We start from the raw sequence: 24,702 nt of genomic DNA on the forward strand, positions 1-24,702 counted from the left end.
GCAAAAAGTATGCTTAAACTCAAATAATCTACAGGGGTAATATATGCACATTTCCAATACTCATGTTGCATCCAAACACAAATCTTTGATGCCAAACATTGTTTTTGTCTCAAACTGACCTTTTAACAGCAGTGGGACGACAGAGACAAGTGTACAACAAATACATTTAATATTTACCATTTACAGTAAAAAAGACATACTTTAACAAAAATAAAAATGCTGTGTATAAAAATTTAGCACAGTTTATCATGGAGATAAGTTTATCAGTGGTCATTTTTTTGAAGCGCCTTTTTTGGCCCCGCCCTTAGCTCCTCCTTTTGCATCACTGCCTCCTTTCTCTCCCTTCTCTCCCTTCTCTCCTTTCTCTCCCTTCTCTCCCTTCTCTCCAGCTTTCTTCTTCCCCCCGCCACCATCTTCTTTCTTTTTCTTGGTTGATTCCTCCTTTTCCTCGTCTCCTTTGCCCTCCTTCCCAGCCTTTCCTTCCTTTTTGTTGCCCTCCTTCTTCTTGTCTCCTTTTTCAACTTTTCCGGAAACTGTGGGGACCTCCTCTTTTTCCTCAGCTTTTGCCGCTAAGTGAAGAGAAAAGAGAAACATTGCTTTTCAACACAAATTTCATGTGTGAATGTGAATGAAATCAAACAATATTGATTACTGAATTTTCTATTTGACTGGACATGCAATTTGTTTTAAAAAAGGGTGACTTAGGGATAAGGGTGACTTAGAGATGCTAAAGTGAATATTTTCCTCGTCTTTCCCCAGAAAGACAAAAGGATACAAAAATGTACTGCATTTACTGATTGGAGCGTACTGAAAAAGATTTATTTCCTGGTTGCTATTAATGCAGTTCTTCACTCCTGGCATATAGCTTAATCTTAGTGCCTTTCATAATTCAAATCCCCCGCCGCAAGGCCTGGGTCATTGTCCTGTGGTTTCCATTACCACACTGCCCTGTCTAATTCTGCCCTTTTGTTTGTTCTTGCCATTTCAACTGAGATCTGTCAAAAGACCAACAGACAGCAACGACCACAGACCAAAATAGACCATGAGCCGAGTCATTTGTTTGTTTGGATGTGGGTGAGGGAGTTTCCAGCAGACCACATTTCAGTTCTAACGCAAAAACAGCACCAACTGGTCACAAAAAAGCTAATTGAAACTGGCATTCTGACCACAGCGCACAGGTCTGTGATGCAATACACATTTGCACCTTTTTTGGGGTGCATGTTTGGGTTTCAAACCTTCAAAATCTATATTTTCTGCTGGTGTCATTTTGTGGCCAGTGAAGAACTTTGTGTTTTGTTTGTTTTCTACTCTGAATTTATTAGAAATAGAAGGTAAAGTGATGGTCAGCATCCTTGGTTACCAGACTATCCTGCTCACTATCCTGTTAGATCACAGAAAAATGCCCTTCATACAACGTATTAGCATTTTCTGTGATCTTTTTACTGCCTCTTCTCATTGGGTCACACTGCCAGACAGAGGTGACCTTTTCACTTGAGCTGATAATTTGAAATAATTTGATTAATATATTTTTTATATTTTATTCAAAAATATTTTCATATGCCTTTTAAAGTCATTTGCTGCAAGTTAAAGTGTTACCTAAGAGTCATTAAATGCACAGTGTAGATCATCCCCTTGGTTAAGTGAAATCATGTGACCACAACCTGCTGATGATTTTCCTGCCTTCCTCTACCCCTGAGTATCAGACTCACTAACTACCTGGGAGAACTGAAAACAAGTCTTGGATTTGGATTCAGGGTTTAGTGTTGCCTACTGGTTTGGAAAAAGAGAAAAACATTTTCTACTCCACCAATTGTACTTTTTGCAGCACATCTCCGTGCTACATAAATGCTAACATTTATATAAAATGTGTGAGTGGTGTATGTGGCGCTTTATCTGAATTTATTTGCCTTTGCAACAGATGGTTGGAGTTCATGTGCTTTAGCTAATACTACTCTTTTTAAAAAATTATCAGGACAATTTTCTGAGCATTGTCACATTGAAAAACACTGATGACTGTGATCCATGTCAGTTAAGCTACAGTGCTGGATGTACCGCAGTCTATGGTATATTAATTGTAAACTGGGTACTGAGATTTTTATGTATCTTGGCTGCACCAATGTCTGCTGCTGTAAGGTCATTCCTCAGCGGATTCTGCTTAATTCAGATTCTTCACGTATGACCTAATTACGGCTTCTGCAGTTGTGGTAGAATCCCGCAGATATTATTTGCATATCATCCAGGATAAAAAAATATATATGTCATGTCTCTTTACAGAGGCCACAAGTAAACAACATGGGTTCAGACTGTACAGCAGCATACATTTACATAGTTTTTTTAAATGTCATTTATAAGGCACATTAACCTGATTTTATGTCCTTGTCACAGTGTCCAGTTAAATTCATTCCTTCATTTTATTAAGCCTGATTGTGGACTGCAAGGCTTTCTTTTCGATGCAGTGTTTATGTCTCAGCCTTTCCCTCATTAAATTAACATGGATGCACTCATGATAAACAAAATATTTTGTTCCCACACAGGAGCTTTGGAGATTAATGAGACTTCCTAAATGAGAGGCCTGAAGAAGCAATTTGGCGCTTTTAATGAGTGGTCAATTGCGATGTCCTTTACAAAGTAGGCACAGAGGTGGTTTGTGTTTAACTGAAATCAACTGTTAGAGAGCGAGTACTATTATGTTCTATGGTGTGAGCAGTGTGCACATTTGCGTGACAAAACATGGCAGAAATGACCTTGGAAACCAGAGGACACCTATAATTTATGTGTTTGTCCTTCCAGCTGGAAAAATGTTTAACTGCAGAAACTCCTCTGTTATAAGTAACTCAAGTAAGTAAAGTAAAAATAAAGTGAAGTGATTGTCACATGTGATACACAGCACACGATGCACACAGTGAAATTTGTCCTCTGCATTTATCCCATCACCCTTGGTGAGCAGTGGGCAGCCATGACCGGCGCCCGGGGAGCAGTGTGTGGGGACGGTGCTTTGCTCAGTGGCACCTCAGTGGCACCTTTGTGGATCGGAATTCGAACCGGCAACCTTCTGATTACGGGGCCTCTTCCTTAACCGCTAGGCCACCACTGCCTGTAAGACACCACTGTAAGATGTGTCTCAATAACGGAGAAGGAGAAGGAGAAGGAGAAGGAGAAGAGAAGAGAAGAGAAGAGAAGAGAAGAGAAGAGAAGAGAAGAGAAGAGGAGAGAAGTAGTTGATAATTATTAATAATTTTATTTTAATTTACAGGATATATGATACAGAATGATTGCACACAGCTATGGGACAACAGCAGAGACATGCTTCCTTTCTAATATTCCCACTAATGACACTCATGAATGACATATAGCACTGGCCACCTACAGAGTAATGGTATTGCATAGAAAATGTCAGATGTGACAGCAGGAAGTAGAGAGATGGGGGACAGGACAGCAGAGACAGGGGCATTAGGGGCGGCCGCCAGCATCTCAGCTCGTCAGGATGGGATTAGTCACCTCCTCTTCCTCTCTGACTACAGGTAACTGGCTACTGCTGACGGAGCGAGCCTGTACATGCTCAGAGACTGTCTGAAGGGCAGAATCACTGCTGGCAGCTAAAGAAGAGAGAAAGAAAGAAAGAAAGAAAATGGCAATAGAAGTGTTCAGCGTGACACCAGAGAAAGAAAACAATTGGAAAGAAGCAGCAACTTTTCTTTGTAAAATAAATAAATTAGGGAGGCTAAATGGACAGACACAGATGAGATCATGAGTCCACGTTCATATTTATAATATTTTACCTCTGTGACATTTGGTCATGTGAACTTTCTCCCTTTCCCTTTTTATTTTCACATGGTAACACACCATATAAACATATAATATTAAGAATTTATATTTTACTCATGTCAACAAAGTGATGCTAGATTTTGTGAGCATATGGCTTAGTTTCACTGTGTGTTAACACTTGCATTGTAAACATTGTTTTTAGGATACTTGAAGAACATATTTGGAGGATGATAAAAAAATATATGTTTTTATGGATGCAACATAACAGGGTATTTTACAGGAATGTCCTGGCCCTGATTCCTCCAATACAGTCCCTGACAAAAGGTTTGTCGCTTGTGTACAAATTGACCTCAAGTGCTGCTGAAACATATTTCTAATCAACAGCTCAAACATTTTATCCTCAACAGCTTTTTAAATAATGTTTCAGTGCCAAACAAAACTGTCAAAAAGTATTCTAATATTCAAAGTCATATCAACCTGTGACTAATAATTGATGAAGTAGGTGTCAGGTGTGTATAAAAAGAAGCCCAGACCTTCACTAGACCTTCACATCAACTGCACCTAGACCTCTGCAAACATGCCTAAGATTCACCCTGAGACTAAAGTGTTGATTATCAAGAGGCTGAAGACCAGATCCACTGCTGATGTGGCAGACGCCTTCAATATGTCTCAGCGTCAAGTACAGAGGATTAAAAAAAAAGATTTGAAGCGACTGGAGACGTTTTTGACAAGCCCAGGTCAGGCAAGACAACTGCTCGGGAGGACCGTTTGATGGCTCGAAAATCCAAGGCCAGCCCATGTTCCACTGCAGCAGAGCTCCACAAGACCTGGTCACCTGAAGTCCCTGTGTCAACCAGAACAGTTTGTTGGATTCTGCCATGGTCGAATCAGTGCCCAGAAGCCAGCACTAAACAAAAGACAATTGAAAAACCGTGTGGCATTTGCCAAGGCCCATAGCCTGCTAAAAGCATGGACGCTGGAAAAGTGGCAGAAGGTGGATTTTTCAGATGAATCTTCTGTTGAATTACACCACAGTCACCACAAATATTGCAGGAGACTTACTGACTTACTGGAGTAAGGCAAAGAAGATCAAGATGCTCCAGGATTGGCCAGCCCAGTCACCAGACATGAACATGATTGAGCATGTGTGGTGTAGGACGAAAGCATGGAAGATGAAACCAAAGAATATTGATGAACTCTGGGAGGCATGCAAGACTGCTTTTTTTGCAATTCCTGATGACTTCTTCAATAAATTGTTAGAATCCTTGCCAAACCGCACTGATGCAGTCCATCCATGTCATGGAAGGTCATGGAAGTCATACAAGATATAACATTTGGATCTCACAGCACCACTACTACCACTACTGACATATTTTTGTAAGTTTGTTTAACTTAGGGGACAAAACTTTTGTCTTGCCAAAATTAGATGAAATGGTAAATCTTTTTTCAGTGAAACTAATTCATTTCAATGCATTAAACATCATTTCGTAGGGATTTAGCTTTTTCTAACACCAATTAATTAATTAAAATTCAGGTTTATAGCGGGTGCTTCTACAAAATAGATAAGCGACAAGACTTTTGTCAGGGACTGTATATATTTATTAATCATTCACAGCACAGAGTAATGAAAACGTGTCTGAATGAGATGACTGGACAATCAGGATAAAACCAAACCATAACCAAGCATGACTGGTCAGATGGTGAATTTAGTCCATCCTAAATAAATGGGCTTTTTAAACCAAATTTAACAGTGTGGACATAATCAGAGTAACTCTCGCTGAAAGGAACATTAGTTATCCTCAAGCAATGAGCAGAAACATTCCATATCTGTCACTGCAGTTTAATCTGCAGCAGCTGTGTTATAATGGAAAAGCAACAAGCATATTTCCCCCTTTTGTAGTATTTAAAAAAATAATTATTGACTCGTGAGGTATCACGAGCTGCCTTACCCCCTGGGATCTCTGTGAGCTCGTTGAGGGGTGGGACGGTCTCCAGGGTGTTGGCATAGGTCTTTGCTGCCAGTCTCATTGCGTGCCGTGCCTCGATCTCTTTCTTTGTTCTGGGAATGCGGCATTTGAAGATACAGCAAAGTAATATCACTGTGGAGAAAATGTAATGGTTGGCAAATGATGATGGAGCCTCAGCAGGACAAAAAAGTACACTGGGTGTGAAATTTACTCGAAGAAGGTGGCAGCGTGAAAACATCGCTCTGGTTACTCAAACAAGCATTACGCCTCAGGTCAGATTTTCACACTGAGTATTCAGAAAAAGACCCTTGTTACACTCCCACCCCACATACTGTAAAGGTGTGAATCCCTCAATTCCACAGAGTCAAGCATTCATACATGCATCAATTCATCTGCCATATCTAATCAAACTGGATGAAAGATTTTTATACTATATAAAATGTATATTATATTACCAGATGTAATATAGTAATATAGTGTATAGAAGGGTCTTGGTCTTTTTTTTTATTTAATAAGTATATAAATACTGTCTTCATTGAGAACCATGGGGCAAAAAAGTACTTGGCAGCCACTAATTGTGCAAGTTGTTCCACTTTAAAAAATGAGTCTTTTCATAGGTAAACTTCAGAGAATGTAAAAAAAATACAGAAAATCACAATGTTTGATTCTTACAGAATGTATTGATATAATGGTGCAGAAAATAAGTAGCATCTACAAATAAGCAAGAATTCTGTCCTTACTTTAAGAAGCTCTTCTATCCTTCACTTGTTACCTTGTTGTAATCTGTACTTGTTATCTGTATAACTGTCCACACCTTCAAACAGTCAGACTCCAACCTCCAACCATGGCCATGGAACAGAGAACTGTCTAAGGACACCAGGGAAACGATTGGCTTATCCCAGTCTTGTGCAGGTGTACAATCTACAATAGACAAGCAGCTTGGTGAGAAGAGATGAACTGTGCAATTATTACAAAATGGAATCACTGAAAATCTCTCTCCACCTAGAACTCCATACAAGATCTCACCTCATGGGGTACAAATGATCTTGAGAACGGTGAGGAAACAGGCCAGAACTACACCCAGGGAAGTGGTCAATGATCTGAAGAGAGCTGGGACCACAAAAGCTTAATATTAGTTACACACTATGTTGTCATGGATTAAAATCCTGCAGTGCTCAAAAGGTCCCCCTGCTTAAGCCAGCACATATCCAGGCCCATTTGTCAGAGACCTTCTGGATGATCCAGAGGAGGAATGGGAGAATGTCATGTGGTCAGATGAGACAAAAATAGAACTTGTCATTGGAAGGGGAAGAATACTGAGTTGCACCCCAAGAACACCATACCAACTGTGAAGTATGGGGGTGGAAACATTAGGCTTTGGCGCAGCAAAGACTGGTCTGTATTAAGTTAAGGATGAATGGGGCCATGTATTGTGATAATATAATAGAGAATCTGTGCCCAGCAACTGCCCAAAAAAATCACAGCTCTTCACAGAATCACAGAAGATCTGCATAGAAGAATGGGCCAAAATACCAGCTACAATGCCTGCACACCTGGTTGAAACCTACAGGAAACGTTTGACCTCTGTCATTGCCAACCAATGTTACATTTTAAAGTATTGAAGTCAACTTTTGCTATTGACCAAATTCTCATTTTCTGCACCATTATTTAAATAAATTTAAAAATCATACAATGTAATTTCCTGGATTTTATTTTTCATTCTGTCTCTCACAGGCTTAATGTATGTCCATGTTCTCTCCCATTACCTACCAATAGCCAGAATGAACATGGAAAAGATTCCCACAACTTGCCATAACCGCAGACCCCAGAACACCACAGTCTCTGAGGTGACAGGATCTGGTTTCTTGGGTGGAGGTGTTGGCAAGAGCTGCAAAGAAAAAAAGCTGTGATAACAGTGCATAAGAACAGTGCATTTTAAATTTCTCTCAACAGCTCAATGTTACTCAGGGCTGATTCATAGATGAGGGGAATGGGCAAAGAAACCAGCAAAACCCAACAAGAGCAGAATCATGAGGGGGTTATGTGACAGCAGATGTTGGCACATTGAGATAAATGCATTTTGCCTACTTATGAGTTCATGAACCCACCGCAAGAAGACCAACAATTAAATAAAACAGAAAAACACAGAAAGCATGGTTGTACAAAATGTTTTGTAAAAATGCCTGTTTAAGGCATGTTTAAGGTGTGTTTAAGGTGCAGAATTTTATCTACCAACACATAAAGATGCTGTTGTTATTACCAGAAGAGAGGAGCTTGTATGGTTGTCCATTGCTTCTCTTTCTCCTAGGCCTGGCCCCAACAAATTTGGAGGCATAGGCAAGATTTTAATGAGGGGGGGGTTACAGCCAAAATGCTGCTTTTTAAGTGGCCTCATAGGAAAGTTAGGTATCATAATTATTACACTACTACACAAGTAAATTCATGTGGGCTTGTTCTTTTCATATTAAGAAACATTAATACCAAATAGCTTTGAGAAACCCTTTTTTGTCCTCTGTTTGTGGTGCCCCTGGATGGATGGTGCCCTATTGTCCTATTTTGCCTATGCCATGGGTCGGTGTTGTAACAGATCAGCATACTTTGTCACAATAGCATACCGATAGAATATAAAAATGGCAGGTCTTTGTAGTGTAAATCATTTCGCATGCACACGCACACACACATTTCACCCGAAATATCCCATATACTCATCTGACTCTTATTCCTCAGAATGTTTTCGGTTTACACAAAAAATTATTTGTACAAGTCAATTCAGATCATTGAATACACATTTTCCCATTTGTACAAATATCTCTTTTGTTGTACAGAAATAAAAAAACACAAAAAAAACGAGTTGTTAGTTGATGCAATCATGAGAACATCTCATAAACCATTGTAACATTTGTTAATAGTATAAGATGCGTATCTCTCCAAAGAGAAACATGTGTGAGGCCTAATAAACTAAGCAAGGCTTAATGTGTCAGTAAACACACAAACTGATTTGATGCTACAACAACTGTTTGAACAGTTGCACTCATAATTAATTGTATGAGAAATTTGATCTTGGCTGTTTGGGTAAACCCCTTACTTTGGGACACTGCAGTTTCATCCAACATGTCTTAAGAAAATTTATCAAATGCTATGAAATTGGAGAGTGGAGGGGATTGCGGGGGCAAGTCTGGCAAAAAGCAAATTGCAACTCTTATTCCATATTCTCAGTTGTATTGAGTTGTGTGCCTTTGCTGAGTCTTTCCAAGAAAAATGATTTTATGTTTTAAGCCATTCCAGTGAAGATTAATGTACAGTGCATCCGGAATGTATTCACAGTGCATTCCACATTTTGTTGTGATAGCCTTATTCCAAAATGGATTAAATTTATTTTGTTCATCAGAATTCTACACACAACACCCCATAATGACAATGTGAAATTGCGGTTTTGGCAAATTTATAAAAAAAAAAAAAAGTACATTAGTATTCACAGCCTTTGCTCAATACTTTGTAGATGCACCTCTGGCAACAATTACAGTCTCAAGTCGTTTTGATTATCCTTGGCCGGTTTTGCCCATTCCTCTTTGCAGCACCTCTCAAGCTCAATCAGGTTGGAATGGAAGCATTGGTGCATAGCTATTTTAAGAGATCTTTAGGTACCTTTTTCTTTAGGTACCAGGCAATCTGCCTATTACTAAGAGATGGTTGTCCTTCTAGAAGGTTCTCCACTGTCCACAGAGGACCTCTGAAAAAGTGATCATCATGTTCTTGGTCACCTCCCTGACTAAGGTTCTTCTCTCCTGATTGCTCAGTTTAGGTGACTGGTCAGAAGAGTCCTGGTGCTTTTTAACTTTTTCCACTTTTCCACTGGAGGCCAAGGTGCCCATTGAGACCTTTAAAGCAGTATCCTTCCACAGGTGGACTCTAACTAAGCTGCACAAACATCTCAAGGAAGATGAGGGGAAACTTTGCTTTATGTGTAAAGGTGCAGGGATAGAGATATTTTTTTAATTAAAGATTCATGGTTTTGTTTACTGTGAAATTTGTGCCCAATGCATACAAAGGCCAAACAAAGCCCTGATGCTGTGGTCAAAAGCATAACATGCATGACAAGCCTCCCCATCATGCTTGATGTTTCAATCTGGACAGTCATCATACATTTGATCTCCATTAAAAGGGCAATGATGGCCATTCCAGGATCTGAAGCTACAAATCCACACCAGAATTTTGATTCCAGCAAGCAACTCGACAGTTGGTCCATGACTGAACTCACTATTCAACAAGTTTGGATGACACAAAATCCTGTTCTGGATTTGTATTTTGAAATACAGTTTTCTCGTACAACCAACTGTATTGGCACCTTCAATTTTTAATATCAACTATGACAAACTATCACTGGAATCGAGCAGCACCAAACAAGCACTTCAGGTGAGTACTTTAGACTTTATTATGTCAGCAGTTTCAGTTTGACCGTGAAAGCCACCAGTGCCTAAACAAGGTTTTCAGTTGTATGGGTTTTATCTAGAGTAAATGAACTCCTCTGACATTCCAGATCCATCGCTAACAGGACCACTGGCTTAAAGACAGGCTGAGGAGCCCCTTGCTTGCACTGAAATGTTTTTTGGTTGTGGTCATTCTTCAAACATCTTATCTGGACAACAACAAATAATGCAATCGCAGAGTGCACAAAGTCTCAGTGTCAGCTATTTTATAGAACATTCAATCACACACACTATGGTGAGGAATGAAAATCTCCAAATGCATTTTGTCCATCGCAGATGTTGACTTCACTCCAGTCCTTTCATATTTTCAATGAAAAATACATTTAAAAGCAATTTCAGATAGATGAAAGGTAGATTTTGTATTGCCTTGCAATCTCCAAAAGTTGGTATATTGTTTCCATTTTTTTCAAATGGACCCACACAGCTGTCATGCTTGAACATGGAAGAAATGTGTCCTCAATGTGCTTGCGTTTTTAATTGAAATTCAGAACACTGGACCTGCTGATTCCAATCTCTGGGTACTGATCAAACAGGCGGTCACTTCTCATCCTTTCAGAGCATCAAGCACTTCTTGTATTGAGCCTCCTCTCATCAAAAGAAGAGCAAGACAGGCATACAGGCTCTTTTCATTTCAGAATCCTGAGTTACTATTGCCATCATAATGGCTGAGTCTCTTCCCATCCTCCAAGCAACCTTTAAACACACATGCTCAGTCATCTTCACCTCCCAGCACTGCAAAAATGTCAGTTGTGCCTCCTATCAAGCTTGGACGTCCTGACTACACTACAAGGCATTACACTTTAACATAGAGCAGGTGGAGGAAGACAGACGACCCCTGTGTGACCAGCCATTGCATTGGCAAGGTCTTTTTCTGTGGCTGCAATGCTCAGGTGGTCCCGGGACCAGCAATGAGGTGGGCTGGGGAACTCAGCTGTCACCTCCCTATGCATCGAGTAATGAGGCAGGCCTGAGAACTCAGATGCCACCTTTCCATGCAGGTCCCACTATGCCCCTCTCCATGATCCATCCTTGCACCCCTCCTTCTTTCAGCCTTAGCGCAGGAGCCCTTAGCCCATACTGTGCCTCTCCAAAAATATTTAGGACAAGGGTTGCTGATTAAGGTGAGATGTGCAAAAGGGGCAGTGGTGTGAGGGATGGTGAGAGTCCTTCACAAGCAGGGGTGAGTCCATCTCGCCTCCAGGAGACACTCTTGATACAATAACACTTTAGTTTCGGACCTATTCAATTTTTTCCCACTTTTCTGGGATCCTTGATTTTACATTGACTTCCATTTTTTTGCCCATTTGTCCCACTCGCACACAGATCAACAGTAAGGGCCGACCTTTGAAATCTTGCCTCTGGGTGACCCAATTAATGCTTCTGTTTCAAACCCGCACTCGTTTTGCCTGCTTTTTTGGCATCCCTTCATGCTCATTGACTCGCATTAATTTTGGCTTTTTTTTTTTTGTCCTGCTTGCACATGGATTGACCAAATCCCATTTACTTAGTCCACTTATGTTTACTTATAATGCTTTTTTAACTGTCCATTCTTCCTGTTTCAAATTTATTAAATAAAATTTTTTGTAAAACATGTTCAGATGCACAAAAATTGCTACAATAAGTATTTGGCAGCTACCGAGTGCAAGTTGTCCCGCATAACAAGGTGAGTGAGGTCTGTATTCTCCTTCCTCCAAGCAGATCTTCTCAAGCGCTGTGATGGGCAGTCGCTGGACTCAAATTCTCTATTAGATTGAGGTCTGGCAACTGGCTATGTGACTCCAGCACCTTGTAATATACTGTTTATACAGATAACCAGTTAAAACAGATGCCATTAATACAGGTAACAAGTGAAGGATGGAAGAGCATCTTAAAGAAAAAGTTGTAAGGGCCAGAATTCTTGCTTAAATGTTAATGTAAAATACTTTTTTCTGCACCATTATACAATATTACATTAATGTAAAAAAATTATGCAGGACAAGGGGGTCTGAACTGGTGTGAATGACTACATACCAGTAGCACTCATTGCAAAGTGTTTTGAGGTGCTGGCCTACATGAAGAGCAACATTCCAGTAGGGCTGCAACAACGAATCGATTGAATCAATAAAAATCGATTACTAAAAGAGTTGGCAACGAATCGATTCGTTATGTCGCGCGACGCGGAGACGTTTGATTATTAAAAAAAAAACTTTATTTGAGCGCGGAGCCGAGTGAACACACTCGGTCTCTCTCGCGCACAGATGCTAGCAGAGTTTGCCGCCTCATAGACAGCGCGGAGCAAAAAAGAAAAAAAAAAAACAAGCGGAGGTAGAGAAATCTGACGCGAAAATATGCAAAAGCGACATGGCACGGCACGGGAGCACCACGGCAATGATCCAGCACCTGAAACGCAAACATGTGGAGTGTTTGAGGAGGAAGAAGGGAGTTCAGCAGCAGAGTAAGTCGCTACAGAATCCTACTTTTGTTCCGTTTTGTAGTGAGGAACGTAATGTCCCTGGTGCTGGTGTTTAACTCGCCGCGGAGGAGAACTAGACGGGGACTTACAGCGCCACCTACAGGTGTGGAGGGGGGATGAAACAGCGTTCGGACTGTTCTCTGCGTCTCCGCATGGACGACTCGCCTATTGTGTCCCTGAGCAAGACACTTAACCCTAAGTTGCTCCAGGGGGACTGTCCCTGTAACTACTGATTTTAAGTCGCACTGGATAAGGGCGTCTGATAAATGCTGTAAATGTAAATGTTTACCCGTCATCCAGCTTGACAGGCATGACAAGTTAGCGTTAGCGCGTTAATAACAGTAGTAAAGCAGGGGTGCTACAGTTACTTTGCACTAAAAGACTAAAGACATGTTTTTATTCACTAGCCTTTTTTGGACCATTCATTTTTCAATCTGTTGTCATGTATAGCTACACTGCAAAAAAAGCTTTTCTTACCTAGTAATTTTGTCTCGTTTCCAGTCCAAATATTTAAAAAATCTTAAATCAAGATTACTAGACAAGAGAAAATTAAGTGATGCTTAAAACTTCTGTTTGAGATTATATCTCATTAAGATTAGTTTTCTTACCCCATTGGCAGATAATTTTGCTTGTTTTAAACAAACAATCACTTAATTTTGAGATGTTTTATCAGATAACAAGACATAATTTCTTATGCTATTTCATGTGTCTAGTAAATGTATCCTGATTTAAGATTTTTTAGAGATTTGGACTGAAATCAGGACAAAACTACTAAGTTAGAAAAGCATTTTTTGCAGTGTGTGTGTGTGTCAGTGTGAGAGTTTGTGAGTGCACTGTAGTGTAGAGAACAAGTTCTGACATTCAAACAAATCCTGTTAAATTTTCTGATTTATATTGTTCTTTATTTTTTTATAAATTATTTATCGTTCTGGCAGCTCAGGTGGCACTTTATTTAAAAAAAAAGTCTATATTTGGCAGATGTAAAGCATACATGTGTATGTTTTTTGTGTTAGTCCATTTTTATTTTATTTTATTATTATTATAACAGCTTAAGGAGCAACATGTTTGTGCACTTTCTAAAGATTTTGGTTCTGTTTTTGAATAAAGGGTTGGAATAGAATGCTTATTTTTGTTGTTGGTTTTTTTTTTATCCGATTCTACGATTAATAATAATAAAAAAATAATCGACAGATTAATCGATTATTAAAATAATCGTTAGTTGCAGCCCTACATAATAATAAGATGCCTACCGGCCTAACAGGTCCACATCAGACACCATTGCAGCCGCCCTTCACTATTCCCTCTTCCAAAACAAAGACTTGTGCATTAGGGACTCTTTGTTGATTACAGCTCTGCCTTCAACACGATCATTCCCCACAAACTGACTGCCCTCAACCTTGCAACCCACTCTCTTTGACTTGCTCCTGGACTTTTTGACTGCCAGGCCTCAGTCTGTCAGGATCGGTAACAGGACTTCAGCCAGCATTACCACAAAAACTGCCGTTCCACAGGGATGTGTCCCCAGCCCCGTCCTATACACCCTGCTCACCCACGACTGTGTTGCCTCCCACATAGACGACATCGTCCAAAAGTTTGCAGATGACACTGCAGTAACTGGTCGCATCACTGGAGGGGACAAATCAGCTTACAGGAGAGAGGTGGTTGGCCTGGTGTCGTGGTGTGAAGACAAAGGAGATGATAGTGGACATGAGGAAGAAAAGGAGACCTCATCAGCCACTGTTTATCCGGGAGCTTGAAGTGGAGAGAGTGAGCAGCTGTGAATACCTGGGGGTCCACATCAGTGAAGACCTCAGCTGGTCTCAGCTGTGCTTCCTGAAGAGGCTGATGAAGTTTGGAATGTCAGTCAAGATCCTCAGCAGCTTCTACAGCTGCATTGTGGAGAACACTCTGACCAGCTGCATCACAGCGGGGTACACTAACACCACAGCTATGGACCGCAAATACCTGAAGAGAGTGATAGCAACTGCAGAGAAGATCATTAGGACTCTGCTGCCCTCAGTACAGAGCATCTACCATAGTCCAGAGGAGAGCTGCCTCCATCCTCAAAGACTCCAACACAGACCGTTCACACTCCTGCCCTCAGGACGAAGGTTCAGAAGGGTGAAATCTAGAGCCTCCTGACTAAACAATTCCTTCTTCCCTGCTGCCTCAGACTGCCAACAGCTGACCTACCTCAGTGTAATTTTTGGACATCATGCTGTTTTGCACTATGCTCCCTTGCACATCCTCTACATCTACCTCACTTGTAATTTTCTACTCCTTGCACATCATGCATACTGTAATTTCTCATACTGTATTTTTTTCATACTGTAATTTCTGCTCCTTGCACATTTCTTTCAATTTGAAAATGCACAATTAATATTTATTCACATCTGCACTCACTAAGTTTTTTATTATTATTTATATTAAACTCTTGACTCTGCATTTGTATGTGGACATCAAAGGAAGAAGTTAATTGTAGAGAGAAATGTCATTTCTTCTGTACACACGACAATAAATGTCATGAAACCTTGAGGAAGAAACTAACATATTGTAGCGAATGGGCTCCGTGATGGGGAGAGAAGAGACATTGACACAGCGTAGCTCAGAGAAGCCTTTTATTTGCCAGCACCTTTAGAACCAGGTACCGGCACAAGAGGTCAACAACAGGGCAACAGGGAAGGCATTCACCCAAGATCATTATACACCCCCTGCCTGCTACCTTTAATCCCAACTACCAGGCAACAGCCCACTAATTTCCCCAACACTCACCTTAACAGTGGGTAAACCTTGCCTCACTAACCCCAGAGGCGGCCCTTATGCTAATTAGGGCAGCCCTATTGGCTTCCAACGCTACAATATAAATGGTTCAAATTACCCACACTGACCAAGCAGCAGCTGGGGGTGATTCGATCACTTGTGTGCATGTGAAAGCCAGTACCTGGCTAGCTCAGGTCTGCTAAGGCATCACAGAGCCACCCCACAAAGAGGCGGGACGGAGGTGGGCAACGACACTCAGGCACCGCACATCACTGACTCAGGGACAGAGGCGGGCCCAGACATTCAAGGCCCTCCGAAGGCCCATCTGCCTTCTGGCCCCTTGGTTGGAGCCCCTAACCCATACTGTGTTCCCCAAAAAATACTAGAGAGGGGCTCCCAGCCATCTTGAATTTGGGGGTCACCTGACCAGTGCCAGACTCATCCATGAGGACTCCACCTGCTATATGAGAAGAAGGGGTTTGCTCTAGCTCCCCGCTGCCACTTCAGGGCCAGTATGGCTACTGTCAGCTCCACTGCAGTTGGTGTGTGCCACCCTTGTTCTGGGATGGGAGGCAGCCGACTTACAGGCACGCTCGCGGAGCTTCCAGTGGAGCTGACTGTCTGCTACTGGCCCTCCGGTCATCTACAGTCAGCACAACTGGAACCGGAGAGTACAATTAAATGATTATGTTTAACTATGGAGGAATTAAAATCTCAATGTGATATGTCCACAGCAAATTTCTTTGTATCTTGTCGAGCAATCCTTGTTGATCATCCAAATCTGTGACTCTTGCTTGTTTTCTCGATACAATGGTGTTTAAAATAAACAGGATAACGTGCATGGCTCATCTTGGCCGGAACGCAAGTACAATTTCAGCTGGTTATCATGTCACTGTATTGTAAGACAGATACAATAGTTGTCACATAAGTGTGGTAATAACATTTTTCCATTTTAAATGCTTATCCAGCATTTTGTGCTCATTCAGCATGTGCTTACGAGAGAACAAATTACCACCTCATTTACACGGGTCCAGAGTTTCTTGGCCTATAGTATATGAGTATATGTATATGACATGACAAAAAAAATTAAGAATCATCATGTGCAAACTAAATACGTACAATGTGAGAGAAATACAAAATAATGATTAGAAAACACCACAACATCATGGTTTTGTTGCCCTTTTGTGCATTTTATTTATGTGTAGTTGCCATGAGACTGTGCTGTATCTCTCAGCCATGTCCTAGGTACTCTGGCAATGATTACAGTCAATGGCACTGCAGAGAGAGAAGACATTTTGTAATCAGACACATTGCAGATTGTGATGGAAAAACAATATTTTTCTAATTTTTCTAATCTTTTGTCTATGTGCCTCAGGACACTGAAGCTTGTTGAATCTAAAGGATATTTAGTGGCTGACAGGAGTAACTAAGGACTCAGTTGTATTTGGCTGAAGCGCCTTTTTTTCCATTGCCTGTTTTCTGAGTACAAGAGATATGGTTAATCCTCCACTACTTTGTCCTTCATTTGTAGAAACAATGCTCATTTTGAAAGAGGGAGCACATCTGTTGTTACCATTTTTGGAGATAAAATGACAGTGCTCTTATAGAGGTTTCTAAGCGTTTGAAGAGAAGATTATTTCAGGCAAGTACTTTCAAACAGAAAGTTCGTAATTACCTGCAGAAAAAAGAAGTTCATCCATTTACACCTGTAAAACTGTGGAGAATAGTATAAAACTCTCTTGACACACAAAGCACTGTATTAAAACCACTACAACTTGATGTTACCTGGCTGAAAGAGGCATGGCACAATAGAGGTTAAAAAGATGAACAGTTTCTAATTCATTAACACCAGTAAATTATTATTGCAGTTACATGTGAATATTGTATGTAAAAAGGTGCCAATGTTACAGAGAAAACCAAAATGAAAAGAAGGAGAAAAGATAGAACTAGGAGAAACAGAGAAAGAAGAAAAAGGCTCAGAAGCTGGTAGGCCCAGGTCCTTATGGAAAAGAAGATGGAAGTCCCCAGACCACAAGTGAACATTCCTTTATACATTTGACCCACAGGAAGTTGTCACAGGCCAATCAGAATTTGTTGTTTCTGTCTTGTCACACCCCCGGTGTCTCCCATCTGTGGCAGACAAAGGCAGAGCGGGGATATCAAAACAAATAGCTGGCATTTCACACCTCTTACTCGGGGAAGGCAATTTGACAAAGATATGGAAAACGGAGGTGATGAACCTCCACGCAAAACAAAGGTGCAGAAACGTCATGGCCCTGCTTACAACCTGTACCATTACTGCAAAGAGGAAAGGAAACAACACATCACTTGACCATTGTGTTGTGTTCAAATATTTTTATGGTTCAATGGAGAAAGAGGTGCATACTGTGAAGTAATGTAAGGTTTAACCCTTATGTGGTCTTCAGTGACTTTTTCACCTTTTTCATAATATAGTTGTTTTTAAAAAAAAACAGCATAGTCTGAATAAGTGTGTGATGTGAACTCATAAACAATGAGAAAACTGTACAAATAATATATATTTATTTGTATTAAAAAGCTTGACATGAGTTAACAAGACCCATGCTTCACATGTAGCATTGTGCTTAGTTCCAGCTCAGAAATAGTGCCCAAAATGTGTTAATTAAATTAGCTTTTCAGATTAATTTATGCAAGTTAGGCTACATAGGCTACAGTATTGAAATATTACTATGGAGCTGTAGTGAGCACACAGTTAAAACATTTATAAAGAAACTTCACAATGTGTAACAACAGGTAATCATGTCTTTAATCTTTTCCAATGTCCGGCACCCTTGTCAAAAACCAAGGTGCATCCAGCTACTTTATCACGGTTGACATAACCCAGACAACTTCAGTGACCTTTCGGGACAAAATGCCACCAGCAATCAATACTGCAGGTGCAATACAGAAAGGCCCCACGCCCACAGACTGTAGTGAGAAGGGTAGTGGCTGTCTGTGCAGTCAGACGTGTTGAGTTAAAGGCAACCGGGAAGACCTTGCCAGGCGATTGCTCAAAGAATTGTTAAATAGCACCCAAAATAGCCCAGCGGATGCTATTTGCAGATGCTCTTTTAAACTCACAGTGCAGACCTGAAATGTGAGAGCCATCTCCCCAATTATGAAGCCACAGGGGACATTTGAACCACAATCATACAAGAGAAGAAAGAAAACTTTTTGGCTGCATGACAGAATAATTTGATAAAACACTGGAGAGCACGTGGAGAAGGTGTCAGGTAATTTGTCACTGGACTCAAACCACTGGAGATATTCTATCAATCAAAGTAGCCCAAGTGTCAAAAGTTGGTACATCTCACCACAATAGACACTTGAGATATTACTTCACACCATGTCACTTTTGACTGACCTGGAGAAGACCTCAACAGAATATGACATGCTATAAGCCAACAAATGGAAGGCATGACAAGCTCTTGTCCAAGATTTGCAGAAAATGAAGTGGCAACACTAAACCTAAAAATACCCATCATCTAGGAATTATTTTTACAAAGAACAAAATATGTAATATCTATTGTATTCTGCTTTGGGCACATGGTAAATGATGCCATTTAGATATTTTGCTGTGACACGTCAACAGTTTTAAGATTTAAAAAACAACTTTGAAATCATGCTGCTCGCAATGGGCCACTGATCACTTGGGGGTCTGAACCTTAATTTGGTGAAAACAAGACAAGAGTAGCTCAAATAAACATTTATTACAACCAATTCATACAACAATTCATCTCTAAATGTGATGCGTCAAACCAGATGGGCTACAGCGGTTGAAGACCACAACGTGTGCCTTTCCTTTTGGCTAGCAGGTAATGAAGTGGACCCATAACTAGAGGGTTGCAGGTTCGTATCCTGAAATGCCAAGGTGCCATCGAGGTGCCACTGAGCACAGTACCATCCCTATGTACTCACCAAGGGTGATGGGTTAAAAGCAGAGGAGAAAGGCATCATAATGACAATCTTATCTTATCTTACAATTAAATGTATTCAAATGCTACCTGATAGAACTTGTGGATGTGTACATGATCCCAGTTACAAGCAAACACAAACTGATCCGTCAGACAACATGTAACAGGAAATTATTGTGTGGAATCATAACATTTCAAGTAAGTCAGGAAGACTGAAACTAAATTGATTTACATATACATTTACACATACATATAATCGTATGGTGTTAGCTGATTTATTGGCTTGTTTTTGCATTCTGTCATCTGATTAGCTTTATGTTGGATTTCTGGTCACTGACAAATGACTAATTGTTACGTCCCTGGATGTGTGTCTAGCTGTGTTTTTGCATCCTGTCTCTTTTAGGTTGACTTCATGGGAGGAGTTGAAGCCTTCCAGCTCCACCTACAATCTGCAATTGGTCACCTCCACCTATATAAAGAGACTTCAGATGGTGTTTGGGAGGTCCCCAGGGTCTGCTAGGCCCTTACTCTTTCGGGAGGTCCCCAGGGTCCCCAGAGATCTGTAAGGAGCTCCGTTGGGGATCTCATTCATGTGTCTTGTTGCTTTGTGTGATAGATCCCTTTGTTGTTAGCCTGTTAGCTGTTAGCCTGTTATGTGCCCTTTTTGTTGACTTGTGTGTGTTTTGAGATCCCTGTTGTTATCCCATCCCTTCCTTTAGGCTGTTTTGATGTTGGTTAGCTGTCCTGAGTCCGCTGTCTTATTGAACCTGTTAGCACACTGTAAATAAAAGCACTGTTTGTATCGTTTGTTTGGTTGTAATGAAATTTTTTTCTGTGCCGAACTGGCACAGAAAAACGTATTGCTGTCTTTTTATGTCAATAAAATACTGTCGTTGAACAGCTGTTGTACTGTAAATAAATAAATATTGTAAGTAAATATCATTAAAAGTGTGCATACCTCTCAGTAATACATGAAAGGTCATTCAGACATAAACCACACACCCTCTTTAACAGATTGCTCAAAATGAATTAATTAACATGCAATTGTCAGTTAGTAAATAGGAAATAACACCTTGGTAATAATGCATCAGCTGACACAGCACAGGAAGGGTCATGTCAGGAAGGACAATTTGAGCTTGGACAGGGTTTGTCAATTAGTATTTCATAGTGTTTCTTACACATTGTCCTCCTCACTCCTTATGCAAATCTCAGAAGAGTTGAGGCATGATCTGTACAAAAAGCCTTGTTCTCATGTTTCACATATGCAAAATGAGTCAGACAATTTGCAATTGCAGCTATCCCTGAGGGGCATCCAGTAACTCATCTTTATTTGACCTAATGTTTGTGTCTACACAACACAGAGGAAAAATATTTTGGTATGCAACAAAAAAGCATCATGTGTGATGTCCTCAAAGCTAATATCCATTGTGCAAAGCGAAAGTGAGGTTATTATTGTGAAACACTTCAGCACAGCACACGGTGACACAACAAAATGTGTCCTCGGCTTTTAACCATCACCCTTGGTGAGCAGTGGACAGCCATGACAGGCGCCTGGGGAGCAGTGTGTGGGGACGGTGCTTTGCTCAATGGCACCTCAGTGGCACCTTGGCAGATTGGGATTTGAACCTTCTGATTACGGGGCCACTTCCTTACACACTAGGCCACCACCACACCATATCCAAGCAGAGAAGAGAAATGGATTGAGAAATTGTAATGCACCTGTGTTCCAAATATATATATATATATTAGAGGTGGGCATAGATTAATTTTCTTAATCTAGATTAATCTCACTGTAATCTTGGCATTGATCTAGATTAAAAATGGCTCGTTTGAATTCTGCCGAAGGCATTCAGAATATGTGTGCTACCCAAATAATGACTAAAAGTAAGTCTTTGAGAACGGGTTTCTCAAGCCAGGTGGCGCATTAAACCAGGGGCTCATCTCCTGTTTCCAAAATGCATCACAAACTGCTTGAGAAAGCTGTTCTACGAAGATAATTGGTGATGAAAATAAATTATGTTCAATAAGATGTACTTGTGTTTACCAACTGTTTATTCGGTTAAATAGCTGCATCCATGTTACTACGTCACGTTTGATGTGGTAATTTCACAGTTCGAAGACTCATTCTTGCCCCCTACAGTGCAATTTGGCTAGGTATACATCCGCGCTAAAATATCAAGGTGAAAGTCATCATAGTGTAGCGGTTCTTCTTCTGCATTGTGTAACTTTTTGATTTTGTTTCTTGAACCACAAATGATGAGCTGACACCCAAGAGATTTTCTGTACAAAGTGTATTCTGTATAAAAAGCAAGGTCGTGTCAGAACATCGCGTCTTTCTGCACCTCTCTCTAAAATATACAGTATTAAAAGAACATAAAAAAAATATTCACAAAATAACACACATGCTAAATATTCCTAATATGTTCATAAATTAAAATGAAAGAAATAACTTTTTGCACACAAACCCCACGCCTCACAACTCACACCATGTGTCCAAGAGACCTGAACCGGGTCTCAAAAACAAAATAAAAGTCTTTAGAAAATAAGAAAATAAAAGACACAAGAAAGAAGAAATATACTTATAAATCTAGTGTAACCATTTAACTCCGGCACAATAGTATAGACCCAGCTCCCAACCCAACTTTGTGAATAGACTAACGGCGATATTTTTTTTTATCACCCGATAAGAGTCTCACGTTAACGCAGCACATTAACGCCACCACTAATATATATATATATATATATATATATATACACACACACACACACACACACACACACACACACACACACACACACACATACATATACATATATATATATATATATATATATATATATATATATATATATATATTCTAAAAGAGATTTCAATTAGAATTGTTTTTAGTAAATGTTCCATTCTTTCCTAGATACTGATATCATCTAAGAGAAAATACTAATGCAATGCAGGACATTATCAAGCAAGAGACAGGCTTGCAGTTCTGACTAACTGTTCTCATGGGTTGTCCAAGTCAAATTAGAGCAACACAAAAATGCACAAATTAATCAAAATATGCAAACACAGTAAAATCTTTAACACAATCTTAATAACAATATAACATTGTACCAAAGCAGACAAGAAAATCAAGGTCCTTGATTTCTGGCTGTGTGCTGATTGGTCCTGCACACGTTGCTAAAGTAAATGTGAACTAGCCTTTTACTCAAGGCAACAAACCAGTCAATGCACTAGGGGCGTTTAAATATTTAGCCAAGTAGAGGAGCCCTTCGTAGACCGAACAGTTTGTAAAACTTGAAGAGGCTTAAAGACTCCAACTTGACATATAATTGTGGCCCTGCTAGTCACAGCAGGACAACTGCTGGTAACGTAGCCTGACTCCCGCCTGCCATCACTGTGAAACAGAAGTGTTTCCACGCGGTTACCTGAATATAAGGTGCCCATGCACGTGGGACAAGCCAGTGAGATCAGGCAAGGCCATGAGAAATGCTGTATTTGTTCGGTCATGGTCATTGTTAGCATTTTAGCATTCTCTCAGTGACCTAGCCAGTTAGCATTAGCTATGTTTTAGAGGGTCATTCTGCTGAAATACAAAGGTGTCCTCTGTTAATCAGCAAGACAAATCTCATTTGATGCTTTTGCAACAAATTATGCAAATTTTATCCCACAACGCTGAAAGGCATATTGTTTTCAGTTTATCGTATTACTCAGTTATAAATAATTTTTAGCAATGTTTTTGACATTTGTACTAGAAAACAGACCAATATGGCTGATCTACATATTGTCAACAATGGTTTTGTTATGTGACGTGTTACTTTAACACGTGGTGTCAGATGATCTCTGGGTATGTGATATTAGTCACAAACAAAAAGCCATAAAAATCCTCCTGTGATTAAGAGGAAAAAGAGCGACTAATAGATCTAGTTTGTATGAAGCCTGTGAGCACAAATCATTGACATAAAAACCAGTCTGTGTCTTTTTATGACCAACCAACCCTGCCGCCATCTGAATTTCATGAGCCAAAACCACACCGGAGACTAATGCAACCTTGCTCTTACCTCAGGATCGGGGACCTGGGACGCCACTGAGCGGATGTAATGAGAGAGGAGAGCTGCCACCAAGCCCAGCAGCCCCAGGACTAGGGGGAGATGCGTAGGCCACGCCGCCGCCATTCTCTCCCTCTCGCCCGACTCGCTCTCTCTCTCTCTTCTGCTCTGTTACCGTCCCTGCCCCCTTCTTTCTACTGGCTGCGGGAGCACAGGACCAACAATGGGTCCAGGTGATTGATGTCCCTGGCAGGGTGAGCTCTCAGTCCTCCCACACACTCCTCTGCGTCTCCTTAGGCCCATCCCAGAACACGCTGCACTCAGCCATTCGCTTAGGGGCCATTAATTAATTAATGGTCCGGTGTCGCTTACAGTGCACCATGCCAGGAATACTAGGAATTTACCAGAAAGCAGGTGGAGGGACACCTCTTGTCATGACATGGAGAGGACTGAAGCTTTGCTCATTGGATCAGAGCGATTATGGCACTCTATAATGCAACAGCTGAATGATCTGTGGAGGCCTGTTTCTGATGTTTTCACAGTAATGGGTTTTCTGCTGTGTATTAGTCCTGAGTCAGATCCCTGTCTAATATCAATTTCAACTAAACATCAATTGGAATAAAGAAGAATTAATGTGTAAAGTCACAGTAAATTTGTTTTAAAAGCTGAAACTGTCTCATACTCCTTATATCTTCTCCATATATCCAACATCTTAGCTATGTAGCATATGGCTGCTGGAGGAACTCTTTAATTATGTATGTTTGTTTTCAACTTAATTTTTCTTGTGCCTCATGAGTTTGTGCATAATAACTTTTCATTAATATGACAAGCTTATTTGAAATGCAAGTATTTCATCAAGGTATTTCAGTGTTGTCCATCATGTTTCAGTTTCCATTTAACTAAAAATTTAATTAGTTGATGCTTAACACTTGTTTTGTGTTTTAACACAGTTTTGTAGACTGCAAGTTTATATTGTCATCACATAAAAATGTGTGTTTGTCTAGAGCTTTATAGGGCGAATCTGCAATATTTTCACTTTTACTTGTCTTAATATTTAAAATGGGTATTCAGATAATGTGGAACATCATTTAATGTATTTAAAAACCTGTAGACATTTGAAACATGGTTACATTTTGCGTTGCAAACTTTTTATTAATTTAAATTAAATTCAAGGCAAATTATCATAACTAAGACATTCAAAGTTCAGTTTGTATATGTTATATTGAACAGTGTATCAGGCTTAATTAAAATATCCATACATTGGACCACAGTTGACTATTATTACTGGCTATCAT

The 24,702-nt window shown here is 40.3% G+C and overlaps 1 protein-coding gene across 1 annotated transcript; it reads right to left on the reverse strand.

Moving 5' to 3' along the window:
- Positions 1–270: 270 nt before the first annotated feature.
- tmie (transmembrane inner ear) lies at positions 271–23,687 on the reverse strand. The gene is made up of 4 exons (XM_028975698.1): positions 23,420–23,687; positions 7,503–7,620; positions 5,715–5,864; positions 271–569 (listed from the first exon to the last, which is right to left on the reverse strand). Exons 1-4 carry the CDS (start codon positions 23,531–23,533, stop codon positions 271–273), a joined length of 681 nt encoding a protein of 226 aa, XP_028831531.1. The 5' UTR covers positions 23,534–23,687.
- Between the last annotated feature and the right edge of the window lie 1,015 nt (positions 23,688–24,702).

Source organism: Denticeps clupeoides, chromosome 4, assembly GCF_900700375.1.
Source record: "Denticeps clupeoides chromosome 4, fDenClu1.1, whole genome shotgun sequence".
NCBI lineage: Eukaryota > Metazoa > Chordata > Actinopteri > Clupeiformes > Denticipitidae > Denticeps > Denticeps clupeoides.